The 16550-nt window shown below is 37.6% G+C and overlaps 1 protein-coding gene across 1 annotated transcript; it reads left to right on the forward strand.

Moving 5' to 3' along the window:
- The first annotated feature begins 6195 nt into the window (after positions 1-6195).
- LOC107787492 (cinnamoyl-CoA reductase 1-like) lies at positions 6196-16081 on the forward strand. Its single transcript, NM_001325435.1, is given in 6 exon segments — positions 6196-6307; positions 7649-7818; positions 8501-8692; positions 13948-14110; positions 15203-15389; positions 15934-16081. Coding segments are annotated over 6 exon segments (972 nt in total).
- The last annotated feature ends 469 nt before the right edge of the window (positions 16082-16550 follow it).

Genomic DNA, 16550 nt, shown 5'->3' on the forward strand with positions numbered 1-16550 from the left:
CCATCTGAACGGAGCACCTTTCTGGGTCAATTTAGTCATAGGTGATGCAATGGACGAGAAACCCATCACAAAGAGACAATAATAGCCGGCCAAGCCGAGAAAACTTCGAATCTCAGTAGCTGGAGATGGCCTGGGCCAACTCTGAACTGCCTCTATCTTCTTCGGATCTACCTTAATTCCTTTACTAGACACTATGTGTCCCAAGAATGCCACCGAACTAAGTCAGAACTCACACTTACAGAATTTGGCAACAGTCTCTCCTATCTCAGCCTTTGTAATACAATACCCAACTATTGTGCATGCTCCTCCTAGCTACGTGAGTACACCAGGATATCATCAATAAATACTACGACGAATAAATCAAGATATGGCTGGAATACACTATTCATCAAGTGCATAAATGTTGTTGGGGCATTGGTCAGCCCAAACGACATCACGAGAAATTCATAGTGACCATAACGAGTCCTGCATACCGTCTTTAGAATATCCGAATCCCGAATTTTTAACTGGTGATACCTGGATATGAAATCAATTTTGGAGAATACCCTCGCTCCCTGAAGCTGGTCAAATAAGTTATCAATATGAGGCAAAGGATACTTATTCTTGATTGTAACTTTATTTAGTTGCCTGTAATCGATGCACATCCGCATAGTACCATCTTTCTTTTTCACAAAAAGAACCGGTGCACCACAAGGCGACACACTAGGCCTAATAAACCCCTTATTTAGAAGTTTTTGAAGTTGCTCTTTCAACTCCTTCAATTCAATAGTTGCTATACGATACAGAGGAATAGATATGGGTTGTGTTCCTGAAACCAAGTCGATACCGAAATCAATATCCATGTCGGGTGGCATATCCGGCAAGTCTACAGGAAATACACCTGGAAAGTCTTGCACTACCGGTACTGAATCAATAGTAGGGGTATTTGCATCAACATTTCTCACAAAATCCACATATGACAAACACCCCTTCCCCACCATAGATTGGGCCTTCATGTAAGAAATTACTCTACTGGGAACATAATCTAGAGAACCTCTCCATTCGACCTTTGGCAACCCCGGCATTGCCAACGTCACAGTTTTTGCGTGACAGTCCAGAATAGCATGACATGCGGACAACCAATCCATACCCAGGATTACATCGAAATCAACAATACTAAGCAATAAGAGATCAACTCTAGTCTCCTACACGACCGATACACACGGTTTATAATAATAGTATCTCCCACCGGTGTAGATACACGAACAGGTGAAACTAAGGACTCACGAGAAATATCCATATAATGATTAAAATACGATGATACATACGAATAAGTGGAACCAGGGTCAAATAATATAGAAGCCTCCCTGTGGCACACTGAGACAATACCTGTGATCATTGCATCTGAAGCAACAACATCTGGTCTGGCAGGAAAAGCATAGAATGGGGCCTGACCACCACCTAATCGGTCTCCCCCTCTTGGGCGACCCCTAGCTGACTGAGCCCCACCTCGAGCTGGCTGGGCAGGTGGTGGAGCAATTGGTGCAGAAGTCGTAACATGATTCCTCTGCTGAATTGGACCTCGCGTAAGGCGGGGACAATATCTCTTTATGTGGCCCAAGTCTCCACACTCAAAGCAACCACTCTCTGAAAAGGCTGGTAAATACTGAGGCGGACCTCGAGAACCAGAATAACTACCAGAAGAACCTGGCACAGATGATCCCTGAACTGAAAGAGCACAAGGCGTACTCAAGGCTGGAAGTGCACTAAGAGATGACTGACCCTGATGAGAACTGTATAAACCATTGCTGGATGATGCACCACGGTGAACTGGACAACCCATTTGAGCGTGTCTGTAAGGACGACCCCTGTTGTGGTAGGACTACCCTCCAGAAGGTACCCCACTAGAACCGCCTGAACCTCGAGGCCTCTTGGCCTCCCTCTCACCACGCTCCTAGCTACGGACCACCTCTATCTACTGAGCAATGTCAACCACCTCATCAAAAGTGGCCCAGATACCCTCTACCTAGTCATAAGCAACCGCGGATGATACGTGAGGCCATCAATGAACCTCCTAGTCTTCTCCTTATCAGTGGGAACCAACCAAACTGCGTGATGGGCCAACTCAAAAATCTCATCTCGTACTGCGTCACAGACATGCCATCCTGACGTAACTGCTCAAACTGCCTGTGCAGCTCCTCTCTGTGAGACCGCGGCACAAACTTCTCCAAAAAGAGAATGGAGAACTCCTGCCATGTAAGTGGTGCTGTACCGACCGGTCTGCGCCTCTCACCATCTGAAGGCAGTCCCATAAAACTGAAAAGTAGTGAATGAAACCCCACTGGTCTCCAGAATACCCGTTGTCTGAAGCATCTGCTGGCACTTATCCAGAAAACCCTGAGTATCCTCTAACTCAGCACCGCTAAATGACGAAGGTCGAAGCCTCCCAAATCTCTCAAGTCTCCTCTGCTCATCATCAACCATAACGGGGACTACCGGGGCCTGAGCAATTGCAACCGGCTGGACTGGTAGTGCCCCCGGTATCTGAAGTCCCTCTACTACATGCTCTGGAGTATGGGCGAAAGGGGTATGAGTACCTCCCCCGACCTAAGAAGTGGCTGGTATGGCCTGAGCCAAAACCACCTGAGCAAGGCCAGTGCAAACTGTCAATATCTGAGCCAAAGCCTCTTGTAGGCCTGGAATCTCAATAGGCATAGCTGGTGCCTGAGCTGGTCCCGTCGGCTCAACTATATCTAGAATCTGCTCCTGAGCTGGAGCAACTGGTGGTGCTACAGGTGCTGCTCCAACTGCTGTACGAGCTACACCTCGACCTCTAACTCGTCCTCGACCTCTACCACAGCCTCTACCATGGCCCCGACCTCTACCACGACCCCAGCCTCTCGCGGCCCTAACTGGTGGAACTGGTGGCTGACCGTCTGATCCGGTAGTACGTGTCCTCACCATCTGTGAGAGAATAGAATAACAGAAATTTAGTTTCCGGAATCAACAAATTCGTATGACAGAATGCAAGAAGGTGAAATTTTCCTAAGGATTCGGCAGCCTCTCGAAGATAAGTACAGACGTCTCCGTACCGATCCGCAAGACTCTACTAAACATGCTCATGACTCGTGAGACCTATGTAGCCTAGGCTTTGATACCAACTTGTCACGACCATAAAATCCTAACCTGTTGTGATGGGGCTTATCTCAATGTTAGGCAAGCCGATAACCTCAATAAATCATAATTTCTTTCAAGTTTGAAAACATAATATTTGAAATTCCATAAAACAAATAAAACAAATCTCACAAATTACTGACATAAGATACATTCCCAAAACCCGGTGTCACTGAGTACATGAGCATCTTAAATAATAACAAAGTCTGACTGATAAAAACACTGTCTGAAAAATGTAGAACAGTACAACAACTGAAAAGAAGAGAGTCAAGGTCCGCGGACGCGAAACAGCTACCTCAATAGTCTCCACAGATAAAGCTCCAAAAAACTAGCAATCGCCGTGTCCGGAGGTACCTGGATATGCACACGAGGTGCATGGTGTAGTATGAGTACAACCAACTCAGTAAGTAACAAGACTAACCTCTGGGCTGAAAGTAATGACGAGCTCTGCAGGTACAGTCCAGTACAAATAATAACAATACAGAAATGTAGGCATGCTTTCAAGTTCAACAGTTGCTTTCAGTACAAATAAAACAGATCAATTCTGAACAATACGGGGAATATGACATCTCTATATCTACATGCCAATGTACATACTGTATGTGATGCACCTTAGTGAAAACTCTGTGTACTCACAATCTAAAATACTCATTCATTTGGTACTGTATATGGCCAATACAGCCCAGGAAAAATCCATCCCAAATATATATGTATATCCATCAACTTACAGTCAGTCACTCAGTACGTTATAAGGCCAATCCAGCCCAGGGGAAGATCTATCCCCGAATATCAACGCTTTGGGCAAGATCCATCCCTCAATATATATTTATGGCAAGATCCATGCCCAGGGAAGTTCCATCCCAGATATATATATATATATATATTTATTTATTATTTTTTTTTTTAACTACGCTCACTATGGGGGTGCAGACTCCGGAGGGGCTCCTTCAACCCAAACGCTATAATAGCCAGATCTAGGCATAAATAAATAAACATAACTATCACTCAGAATCTCTAGTCTCTCGGGCTCTCAATGACATGAAAAATGAACCCGACATGATGATATGAAGTATCAATGAATGACAACAGAGATTGAGATATGATATAAAAGTGATAGATGTGACTGAGTACAAAATTATAAATTTAAACAAATAATTCAACAGCAATACGACCTATGTGGGTCCCAAAATATATTGACGCATAGCCAAATTATGATCTTTAATATGAGTCTCAGCTCAATTTCTCTAACACGTGGAGGATATGCGGATAATGATATTTATTTAATTATGCAACTCCACGAAAATAATTTAAGTCACAATTTTCATGATGCACGCCCACATGCCCTTCACGCAGCATGTGTGTCATCTCCAAACAATTCATACAACATGAAATTCAGGGATTTATACCCTCAAAACCAAGTTTAGAAATATTACTTACCTCAAACCGCGTAATTTCTTACTCTGCTATCCCCTTGCCTCGCGAATTGGTCTCCGAAAGCCTCGTATCTAGCCACAATTAATTTAAATTAGTCAATACAAATTATTAGAATTAATTCCATAAGAAAATACTAATTTTTCAATAAAATTCAAAATTTAACTCAAAAATCGCCCGTGGGGTCCATGCCTCGGAACCCAAAAAAATTACAAACTATGAACGCCCGTCCAACCACGAGTCCAACCATACAAATTTCACCAAATTCCGACATCAACTCGACCCTCAAATCTTCAACTAAAGTCTTTGAAGATTTCTATCATTTTAACCCAATCTTTACCCATTTGAACTCAACAATCTTTTCACAAACCTTATTGGTATGTGTATGTATAAATAATACTCTTACACTCAAGAATCATACTCCCAATCACCCATATTTACCCAAACTCAAAATTGAAGAATTGGGGAAGAAATTCTTACCTCTTTAAAGACCGCATAATGGGTCGCAAGAACTAGGCAACACTGTTTCAGTCTGCGGCGTTATGCGGTCCGCAGACCTGTTCTGCGGTCGCATAATGCACCGCAGAATTGGTCTGTGATCGCATAAGGCGCCGCAGACCTTCCTCCAAACTTGCCCCCACCTCCGATTCACTCTGCGACCATTATGCGGTCTGTAGAGTGATTCTGCGACCGCATAGTGGGCCGCATAAATGACTTTTTTCGGCAAAAATTTTCCTTTATTCCCCGGCACATTGTTCAACCCAAAAGGTCCGAGCCGCGGAGCAAGCTCGTCGCGAAGAATTTCTACAATTCTCAAACACGTAAGCCTAATTCGGTACCACGAAACATTAATTTCCTTAGCAAAACTTTTCTGGGGTCGTTACACATACGTCAATATCCGGTTAACCTTTTCAACTTAAGTTCTAAACCTTGGAACTAAGTATTCCAAATCATTCCAAAACCTCACCGGACCCGAACCAATAACCCCGGCTAGTCAAATAACAACCGTAATCACAATTTGAGCAGTGAATGGGGAAACGGGGTTGTAATACTTAAAACGAACACTTTAGGAACAAAAAAAAATGATACTCCCTCCGTCTCATATTATCTGTCATGATTCTCTTGTACACGTCTCTTAAAAAAATTAATTAGGATGGGATTTTTGACTACTTTACCTTATTCATATCTTAATATTTAATATTTCTTCAGTGGTATTTGAACAAAGTTTAGTATTTGTAGTTTTCAAGGATAATTATTACTAAGGGTAAAAAAAGGAAAAAAGAGAATTAATTTTTGTGTTGTACTTCTAAAGTGACAAATAATTTGATATAATTATTTTTAGTAACCACGACTATTAATATGAGATGGAGGAGTACCCATTCATGTTTTCCAAAATAGAAATTAGACCATACCCAAATAAATGCATAATCCAACCTTACTATATATATGCGTTTTAATATTAAAATCAAGAGATATACCAAATATAGGCTTTTAAATATTAAAGTCAAGAATCCGAATAATACGGTGGTCCTATAAATGCCACATTTGTCACACAGATCAGACCACTCGGATAGTTTACCCAGTGCGGTAGGTGAAAAGGAAGAGACAAAAATGGCGACGAAAACAGTATGTGTAACAGGATCTTCAGGCTACATAGCTTCATGGTTAGTGAAGTTTCTGCTCCAGCGTGGTTATACCGTTAAGGCCACTGTTCGCGATCCCAGTTACGTTTGTTCTCTCTCTTAAAAATTCTTTTTCATTTGAATAGAATACAGAAAAAATGGATTCCGAACTTGTTAGATCATTTCTTTCTATGTGATCATTCTGAAGGATTTGGCATTCAATTGTATAATTTGAGTTGTTTTAGATAAGCTAGGGCTAATGAGTTTTTGATGATTATTTAGAAGTTCTAGAACATTCCAACGGTTGATATTCAAATTTTACTTTCTGTTTTTTTAATTTTATTTCTTATGATTGTGGTGTTTAGGTTAACTTGTGGCATCTCGACTATTCTATATACCAGTAACTCTGCCTGCCAACCAATTGCCTCTGAATCATCACACACACACGCACACATATATTTATATATATACAGTTGCATAGAGAGAGAGAGAGAGAGAGAGACACTTGCATACTATATTTAATAAATATTTTAATATTGAGTTGGCCTAAGATGGTTTGACTATGTTCTCTATAGACCTCCAAATGCGCGATCCATAGATGATAGTATGATGATTGAAGGTGTTAAAAAAGAGAAGGTAAATGTAGAATCAAAGAAGGAAAGTATTTTAAGAGATCTACAAGCACTCAGAATCAATACAAACACAGCTAAGAATAGAATACATGGATGTAAATGATAGGCATATGGACTGGTTGGGAGTAAAGCTTAGTTGTTGTTACACTTATCTTAGGTTCCTGTATTTGTCATGATCTCTTTAATCTGTCTTGAGACTTCTACATCAGTGTAGGGATAGTATGAAATTTTGAGAACCTCTATTTTTAGAGATACAATATTTACCTTACGATAGTTTTACAAGTATTGGAATGAACTGGTTCCGAACAAACTTTTAATATTTGAAAGGCTGTTGTGTTTTTCCTCTTAGATAGACTAACTTAAATCAGTATATCACATACCTATATAACAGACTTAGATCAAATGCAAGCTTATGGAGCTGTTTATATGATTATATAGATACTAAGAATTTGTACTATTCCTTTGTCTTTTTCCGTGTTCAAACTGAATAATTTCTTAAATATTAAGATGCTTTTGCTCTTCTCGATTCAGCACAAACTGTTTTTCTGGAAGGAATATATACTGAAAATCATCAAAATTGAGTTACATTCATCTAGAAATATGAAGGCAGTGAGGACTTGCATGGACATAACAGTCTCATGCTTGAATATGAGATATTTAAGTAAAGATTCGAAGCTTCCCATTTGTTTGGAAATTTATAGTTACTACTCGGTGGCATATAGGATAAAATCATATTAAATAAGCTCTTCACTTAATGTTTTTGCTATTATGTTATATTTATTTATTAAGCATTTCTGGATTCATCCGCAGGTGATCCAAAGAAGACAGATCACTTGACATCCCTTGATGGAGCTAAGGAGAGGCTCCACTTGTTCAAAGCGAACCTTCTGGAAGAAGGTGCCTTTGATGCTGTGGTTGATGGGTGTGAAGGCGTATTTCATACAGCATCTCCATTTTACCATGGAGTCAAAGACCCACAGGTTCATCACTCATTTTCCTGATAAATATGGTTTTTTGGGCCTTTTGGCTGTTACTTTTGCAAGCTTGGTCTTTGGAATCAAGTAGTTGGTGTCATTGAAGCTTTTCCTTTGTTATTCACAAATTTCTGTTCTTTGTGCTAGCTATCCAGAGGTAATTCTTCATATCATTATGGTATTAGCTAAATGAAGAAGTTATTCCACCGACCCTTTCTGATTATTTTCTATACTATGCACGAGTCAGTTAGTAACTACCTGATATGAATTCACATTAAAAATACTGTAAACTTTGCTCTGTTACCTGATAAAATTGTATTTTCATATGTTTCACGAAGTGTATCTTTTTGTGATGGCTACAGGTCCTGCATAAACTGTTGCCTCTGAATTTGCTCAATAAAATCTTTTAATAGAATGTGTACTGATATTGAAAGACTTAAAATGTCGATTGGACTTTGGAGTTATACAGTTAAGCAAGAGCTGTGAAGCTATATTAGCTGTAGTACTATGTTTTCAGATACCATCTTAAAAGATTACTATTGTGCACCATTGCTACTTAATTGTAAGAGAATCTGTCCTATTAAACTGGCTATAGCCGTCTTGGTTCTGTTGGCCATATTTCTATGTTCTAGTTTTTTGGTGTTTCCATATGCTGATGTAATGGATTAACCCTACTCTCAATGTGCAGGCAGAATTAATTGATCCTGCACTGAAGGGGACACTTAATGTTCTTGGATCAGTTGCAAAGACGCCATCAATTAGAAGAGTGGTTTTGACATCATCTGTAGCAGCAGTTGCTTTCAATGGAAAACCGCGAACCCCTGAAGTGGTAGTTGATGAGACATGGTGGTCGGATCCTGACTTTTGCAGAGAATCACAGGTGCTTGACATGACTTTTCATTTCTGTTAGCAGCACAATTGTTGGCATAAGCCTTGAACAATTTTTCTTCAACTATTATGCCACGTAAACAGCGGTGATCCACATTAAGCGACACACTGGAAAATTTTGCTAGGTAACATATACGCAAAAACAAAAACTAATATACATAATATTAAATGGAACTCCTTGACATCTAGTCCTTTCTGGTCCGGTGGTCAAGTGCCTTGCTGCTTCTTCTTTTTTTTCTGGGAATTGAGGTTAAGGGTTCAAACTTCATTGTGGTATTGTGGTTTTGCAAATTTTAGCCCGATTTGATAAAAATGATGAGGTCAAAGTGTCGAACCATTGGCCTCATTCTGGTAATAATCAGTTAAACCACTGGACCAAAACTCCTTGTGTGTTGAGTAAAGTGATAATAAAAAATTCAATGTTTTAGAATTCTAATTTGGAAAAAACTACTTCTCCTCGTCTTCAATTTGCAAATTTTGAGCTTTCTAGATTGCTGCACTTGTTCTTCTCATCTCTCCCAGTTTGTCACTTATTCATCACTTATTTAAATGTTGACACTGCCTATGAAAATACCTAGTGTATGCATTGGTTTTAGCTTCGCATATGCTCATTGCAAAGTATGAATGAGAAAATTGTACACTAAGATGAGACAACACATATTCTCACTGCATAGTATGCAACACAATTATGAAGTCAACAACCAAAAATATACATTTCATAAGAAGCTTGACGTGTTATATGCAAAAAGCAATGGCGTATGCGGGATCTTACATAAGCGTTGTCTGCATTGTATCACAACTTGGCTTGTGTGGGTTTAACTGGGAGGGTAGAGGTTCTAAAGTTTTACTCCTTGTTCTAAATTGATTTTTGTTTTGCACTATTAATTGATATTTTGACAAAGCAATGTGGAATGACACCTTTTATTAAAGAGTGTCTATCACCAATGAAAAGAATATTTTCTTTCTACTTTAAACATTTTGGTCCCAATAGACTCAAAATCTCTTTTTTGCCCCGAAAAAGAGAAATGAGTGGTGCACAATTCTTCAACCTATACGATGCTTAGAGAATACACAAAAAATTTCTCGTTTATTGATCCTTCAATTCTACATATGCTGAGTGGTAAAACCAATGAAAGTCAACAAGAAATATATATCCGGGGAAAATCGATAGAAATAAATTGTTCAAAAGATTGAAACATCTCTAGTTTTGTACAACTAGGAGAGGAGTTTATAAGATCCATAGTAGGTTATTATTAGCACTGCATTTAGCACGCTAACAAATTAGCATGTTAGGGTAGATCAATCATCATTGAAAATGAAGATAGTGACAAATTATACATTTTCTAAGGTTTTCGGCACCTCCAAATATTCGCGTGGCATGATTCTTCCTAGTATTCACACTTTGAAAAAATAATTTGAGCTTTATAGCTACTTGTTTGGAATTATATTGATTGTTGTTTATCATAGCTTTTAAGGCCACCCCTAATTTTCCCATCCCACAAAGAATTTATCCATTGCTTGCAAATTCAGTCTCTTAGAGCCTAAAAGAACACTTGCGTTGCCGAGTTAATCGTTGATCAATCTCGTGATCCTTGTTAAACATCACTCCAGATTTTCTCACAAGTAGAACAATTCTGCTTCGTGTGGGCAGCTTGGAGTCCTTCTTTGTAGTCATGTTATATTTCTCCTTGAGATGTTTTACGTAATTTTTCAAGTGGCTAATTTGCGTTAAAGAGAATGTCTTGATCGACTCATAAAGTGCAAATAGTCATTTTTCCTCATTTCAATCCCTTTTCAACTTTGAACTTTATAATTCCCTTTGAGAACTGTGATCTCATTTTGCTTGGTCCACACATTTGAAAATGGTTCAGCTTTTTCATCATTTTAGTTAATCGATCGTTCCCCCTCATGTTCCTCTGTTGAAATACGTTCCCTCTTTAAAATTCGTTGGAGTGAAGTGCCGATAAAACTAGAGGAACTTGAGGGGACAAATCGATAAAGAAAAACGATGAAAAATTGAACCATTTTCAAATATCTAGACCAAGGAAGACGAGATTACAATTCTCAATGATAAAGTTTAAAGTTGAAAAAAGGGGTTGAACCAGTGCAAAAAGATTATAATGCTTTTATGAGTTGTTCGAACATTCTCTTCGCCGAAAATTAGTCGCAAAAACTCATTTGAAATTTAAAATAAGTCATCTTTGGAAAAAATATGATAATACTGTGAAGAGAAGGAGAACTCTTTGCAATTCACACGAGACATAGTTGTTTTACTTAAGTGAGAGAATCAAGGGTCTTGTTAACGAAGATCACGAGATTAAGATTAACTTAGCAAAGTACGTCTTCTTTTAGGCTTTACGATAGTTGGATTTTTAAGCAACAAATAATTTTTTTTGGCGAGTTAAAAGAGGTAGGGTGGCATTAAGAACTATGATAAGCAGCAATTAATATGATTTTTAGTAAGTAGTTGTGGAACAACTCAAGTTAGTTTTCAAAGTGTGCATCCTCGGAAAAATTACGCCAAATTCATATTTTTGAAAAAGGAAAAAAATTCACTTGGCATAATTCTTCACTTGGCAAAATTAGCTCGAGTTGTTCCGCACTTTGAAACCTCCAATATCCACCGTGCTAAATGCGGTACTAATAATCTCCTATTATGGAGCTCAAATTTTTGATAAGCTTAAAAATTATGCATAAATAGGTGTAAACTTCTCTTCTTTTTGTTTTTCTGATTCTCATGTTATTAAAAATTTCTCCTTAATGTGCAAAATTAGAGATGTTTTGGTCTCTTACACAACTTATTTCTATCCATTTTCGCTTCAATTGGAATTTTAACGAGTTATGAGATGTTACCATTTACAAAAAAAATTAACCAGTTGTGAGACTTGTTGACCTTCTTTGTTCTTGCACTATATGTATACGCGAAGGACCAATGAACGGATAAGTTTTTGTGTATGCTCTAAGCGCGGTGTAAATTGAAGAATTGTGCACCACTCATTTCACCTTTTTGTGGCCAAAAAAGATTTTGAGTCCATTGGGACCTGAGATTTAATTCATAAAGACAGTATTTCTTCCCGCCAGTGCCAAAGACACCCTTCAATAAAAGGGTGTCATTATTGAAGGGTTTCATTAGCCACTTCATCGAAAATATCCACTAAATAATACATATTTGTCTATAAAATAATATTAGGTATATAACTAATGTTGAAAATAGTGCAAAATAAATATCAATTTGGGATAAGAAATAAAACTTTAGAACCTCTGAACATCAAAATAAACCTCTATGATTCCAAATAAACTCATATACAAGCAGAGTTGTGATAACAAGCCTACCCTGCTAGCATAAAATTTTGCATACGCCACTGCACATAAAGTATTAGCAATGATGTTTTACGATTCTGATTCTTCAACTTTTTCCAAATCGATGTAGTTGGTGTGCTAAAGCTGTGAGATTTTTTCCTTGAGTAGGTAGTGGAAAGGCCAACAAACTGCACACCCATGTCTCATAAATTAAGGGAGAGCTTGACAACCAAAGCTATGGAGCATTTTGCTTTTGCATTTTGAGATGGGTAGAACGTTAATGCAAGAGCAGAGTAAACAAAAACTGTCTGGCTGTAGCAACTATAGTAAATAACTGCAATTCTTTTCAAAAAGCTAGGGCTTGAAAGTGCTTCTAGCAATTTTCTATGGTTAAATAAGAACTGTTTGTTTATTAGGCAGTAGGATTTGGAAGGAACTGTAGGATGGAGCGAGAAATAGAGCTTGAAGAAGTAACTAAAGGAGAGAAAGAAGAGAGGAGTAAAGAGAGTATTATACAACAAAAGCAAGATAACTCAGTCACTTTCGCAAGTGTCTGCAAGTTTATGATATATCCTTGCTATGCAGGAGCTGTGACTGAGATACTCATCCCCTTTCCTGTTCAAGCTTATGTTTACCTATGTGTGTGATGGAAAGGTTCTGGGCCAAGTTACTGGTTTAGAAATTGAATAGGTTTGATTAATCTTTGGCTTGCAAAATACTTCACTTCTTTCTAGAAACAGAACCAGATCTCTTTTGGTAGCATGTTGCTATAGAGTAGTGAACACTAATCACAATGCGTTCTTAATCTGCACAGAACTCTTCTTGGTTTTAGTAGGGCCAGATGCAATTGTGGGTTTGCAATATTTGTTTAGTTTCCCACCCTAATGATGCAATTCAAAACCTTAAGAACAGATGGCGTTCATTTTTTCATGCTTTGGTGAAACAGAGGATTTGTTGGGAAAAGACAGAAAGCAGCAGTAGAAGTTGGTTAAAACTAGATAAATAGTTTATATCTGCTTGTTGTGAATGTTGGTGCTTTAGCTTAAGGATGATTTTGGTGACATAACCTTTTAAGTAACTAAAGTCGAGTTGAGTGCTTTTTGCTACAAAATCTTTATACCAGGAATGGTTCTGTCGGCTAAAAAATGGTTGAAATTCTCCAATATATGGAGTGTTTTTATGGCAGGGGAAACTGATGGTAAAGCTCAATCACTGTATCTCAACCATTGGGTTTGAAATTTGAACACAGTTGAATTAAGTTCTATTACTTGAATACTCCATTTACTTTAACAATTAAATCATTTGCTTATCGAAGAAGTTATGTAGAGTGTTTAGTTCACATCTTCTTATAAATTCTTATCAAAGCATTAAAATCAGATCTGCATAACTCTGCTCATTACGGACACTACTTTGTGCCCATCTGCATAACTCTGCTCATTAAATGATCAGACACTACTTTGTGCCCAGATTAGGTTTTTTCTTTTCCTTATTTCTTATCAAGTTTATCTTTAGTTCTTGGTTATCTTAAACATGTCGTTTACTGTTGAGGAGGATCTTCTGAAGTGATACTTAATCATTCTGTTTTAGATTTCACATATTTAAACTTTAATCTTTTATTTTCTGATAAGCATCTTTACACATTAATCTTCTATATGACAATGAGCGCAAGGTGAGATTAGCTGTTTGTTCTTGTTGAAAGCTTTTACATTTCGACCTAATGGATCTTCTAATACCATTGTATTAGAGTAGCCCATATTTTTATTTTTATTTTCTTGATAAGATAGAGTAACACATATTTTACAGACCACAATACCTGGAAAACGATGAGGACCTGGCTTTTAGCTCTTTTGGAGTCTTAACCACTTCTCTCTCTCTCTCTCTCTCTCTCTCTTTAATTCTTTTTATTTGAGGAGCTAATTACCGATCATCTTGTGTTGCTTTTACCAGCTCTGGTATGTACTTTCGAAGACATTGGCTGAGGATGCTGCATGGAAGTTTGTGAAAGAGAAAGCTATCGATATGGTTACGATAAACCCAGCAATGGTTATTGGCGGTTTGTTACAACCAATACTTAATACAAGTTGCGCTGCTGTCTTACAACTGATAAATGGTATGCTTGATTTTGAAGCAGCTGGTTTGTCTTTGATCTGTCATCTGCAACTAGGATGTTTTACCTTTCGACTCGTCTTTCATGAATTTAAAATATAAAAAAAGGAATCACGATTTGTTACCTAACTGTTTTCCTAAAATTTCTCTAGAATGAATCTGACAAATCAATATGTCTATTTCTGTTGATTCTGATGATTTCAGAAAATTAAATAGGTCTTCGTACCCTTTTTTTCTTACAGTATCTTTCTTCAATCTTGACGAGTAAACATCACAGACACTAATTATACTGCATTACAATGATTCGTAAGATGTTTAAAAACTTTTTTTTTCCATTTGCATGACTCAAGGCACCTTGTAAAGTCGAACTTATTAATGTCAAACAATTATTTCGTTTCGTCTTGTTCGTATCAATAGGTTAGAGATACTTCAACCTTGTTTCTGCTTGCCAATGGCACATCTCTGATAACTATTGCCCATTTATTTGGAAACGATATTTTTAGGAGGAACATTTTGCGTATTGATCAAAGCACACTAGTACTATTTTGACTTGTCTCGATTCCTTCGAACAAGAGAGTTTTGATACTTTTGAATCTGCTATATAAATTCCACTTCTTACTTGCAGTGTGCTCTTTATGATCTCTGCCAATGGAAGAGGGATGGTCATGTAGTTTGACTGGATATTGAATTTAAGATGTAATTTGATTTACCTATTATAGTAGCAGTGGACAAAACTCCCAAAACAATAGTTAAAAAGTTAATATGACTGAGAAATTGCTTCAAATGTTAAATTTAAGTATAAAAAGAATTTGAACGAAACAGTTTGTATAAATTGATATTATTAGAAATCTATCTCATATTTGGGCATCCTGAATAGAAAGTGCATCATATATATTTGGATTTAGGATTGGAAGGAGCAACTGTTAGGGCTTCCTTTTTCCTATCTTCTTCCTTATTTCCTATCTAGTTACTTCTTATTTTTTGTTTTAATAACTGTACTTGGTAGTTTGTTAATAAGTTTATTTAACATCCTGTTCATGTTACTATGATGCTATGTTGGAATTCATGGTGAAGTTTCATTTTTGCTTTATGGCAGGTGCTGAAACATACCCAAATGCTACACTTGGATGGGTTAATGTGAAAGATGTTGCCCTCGCGCATATTCTAGCATTTGAAAACCCTTCAGCTAATGGTAGATATTTAATGGTTGAGGCAGTTGCACACTACTCTGAGTTAGTGAAGATATTACGCGAGCATTATCCCACAATGAAGCTTCCAGAAAAGTAAGTTTCTTATTTGATATGTAATATATTCAGTGAGGTTTAGGAGTGGCAAACGGGCGGGGCGTGTCGGATATGGTTCGGGTCGAATACGTGTAATGAAAAAACGGATAAATTATCGCGGATAATATGGGCCATATTATCCATGACTTCTTGAATAGGATCACTTTTGGAGAATTTCTAGTCTCCCAAACTAACCCCCAATTTGAGGCTTTACAAACGTAAAAGTTAAACTCATTGGTTATCCATTTTTTAAATTGATAATATGGTTCTTATCCATATATGACTCGTTTTTAAAAAGTTCATTATCCAACCTATTTTTTAGTGGATAATATGGGTGGTTAACTATTTTCTATTAACCATTTTGCCATCACTAGTAAAGTTTATCTCGGTGATATCTGCATCTTCGAAATGTGATGTTTTGAAAAATGGGTAGAGCATGCTCTGCTAAACAATACTGAAATTGGTGTGGATAATAGCTGAATTCATATGGTTTACTTCTTGACATTGTTTTAGTGGCTCAAAGTTTTTCGATTAAACTCTGCAGGTGTGTTGATGATAAGCCATTTCCTCCGAAGTACCAGGTTAACATAGAAAGAGCAAAGCAATTGGGTGTTGAGTTCACTCCCTTGGCTGAAAGCATCAAAGAAACTGTCGAAAGCTTGAAGGAGAAGAAATTCTATTCAGATGCTTAGCCTCAAGTGTGAAAGAGTCTGCAAATTTTAGAGAACACGCTTCTGTATTTTGAAGTCCACCATCCCTTGTGAAACTTGATATAAAGAAAACCTTTCTTACATCTTGGCCTGTTGAAGCTCCATTCCAGCCATGTTTATCTTTTGAATTTTTAAGTCATAAGTGATTCTTATTAAATTTAGCAACCTACTATCAAATGTGCATCTGGTCTGTTGTTTTACGTTTGTGCAAGAACTGTATATTCAAATAACAGCATGCGCGCACCTCATTTATTCCATAAGAGTACATGCTATCGGCCTCCTACCTGCATAGTACGATTAGGGGTGGCAAAATGGTTAAAAGAACACAGCTAACCAACCACCCATGTTATCCACTAAAAAATGAGTTGATAATGAACTTTTTAAAAATGGGTCAAATATGGATAAGAACCATATTATCCATTTAGAAAATGGATAACTAATGGGTTTAACT

The sequence above is a fragment of the Nicotiana tabacum genome, chromosome 19 (genome assembly GCF_000715075.1).
Source record: "Nicotiana tabacum cultivar K326 chromosome 19, ASM71507v2, whole genome shotgun sequence".
Taxonomy (NCBI): Eukaryota; Viridiplantae; Streptophyta; class Magnoliopsida; order Solanales; family Solanaceae; genus Nicotiana; species Nicotiana tabacum.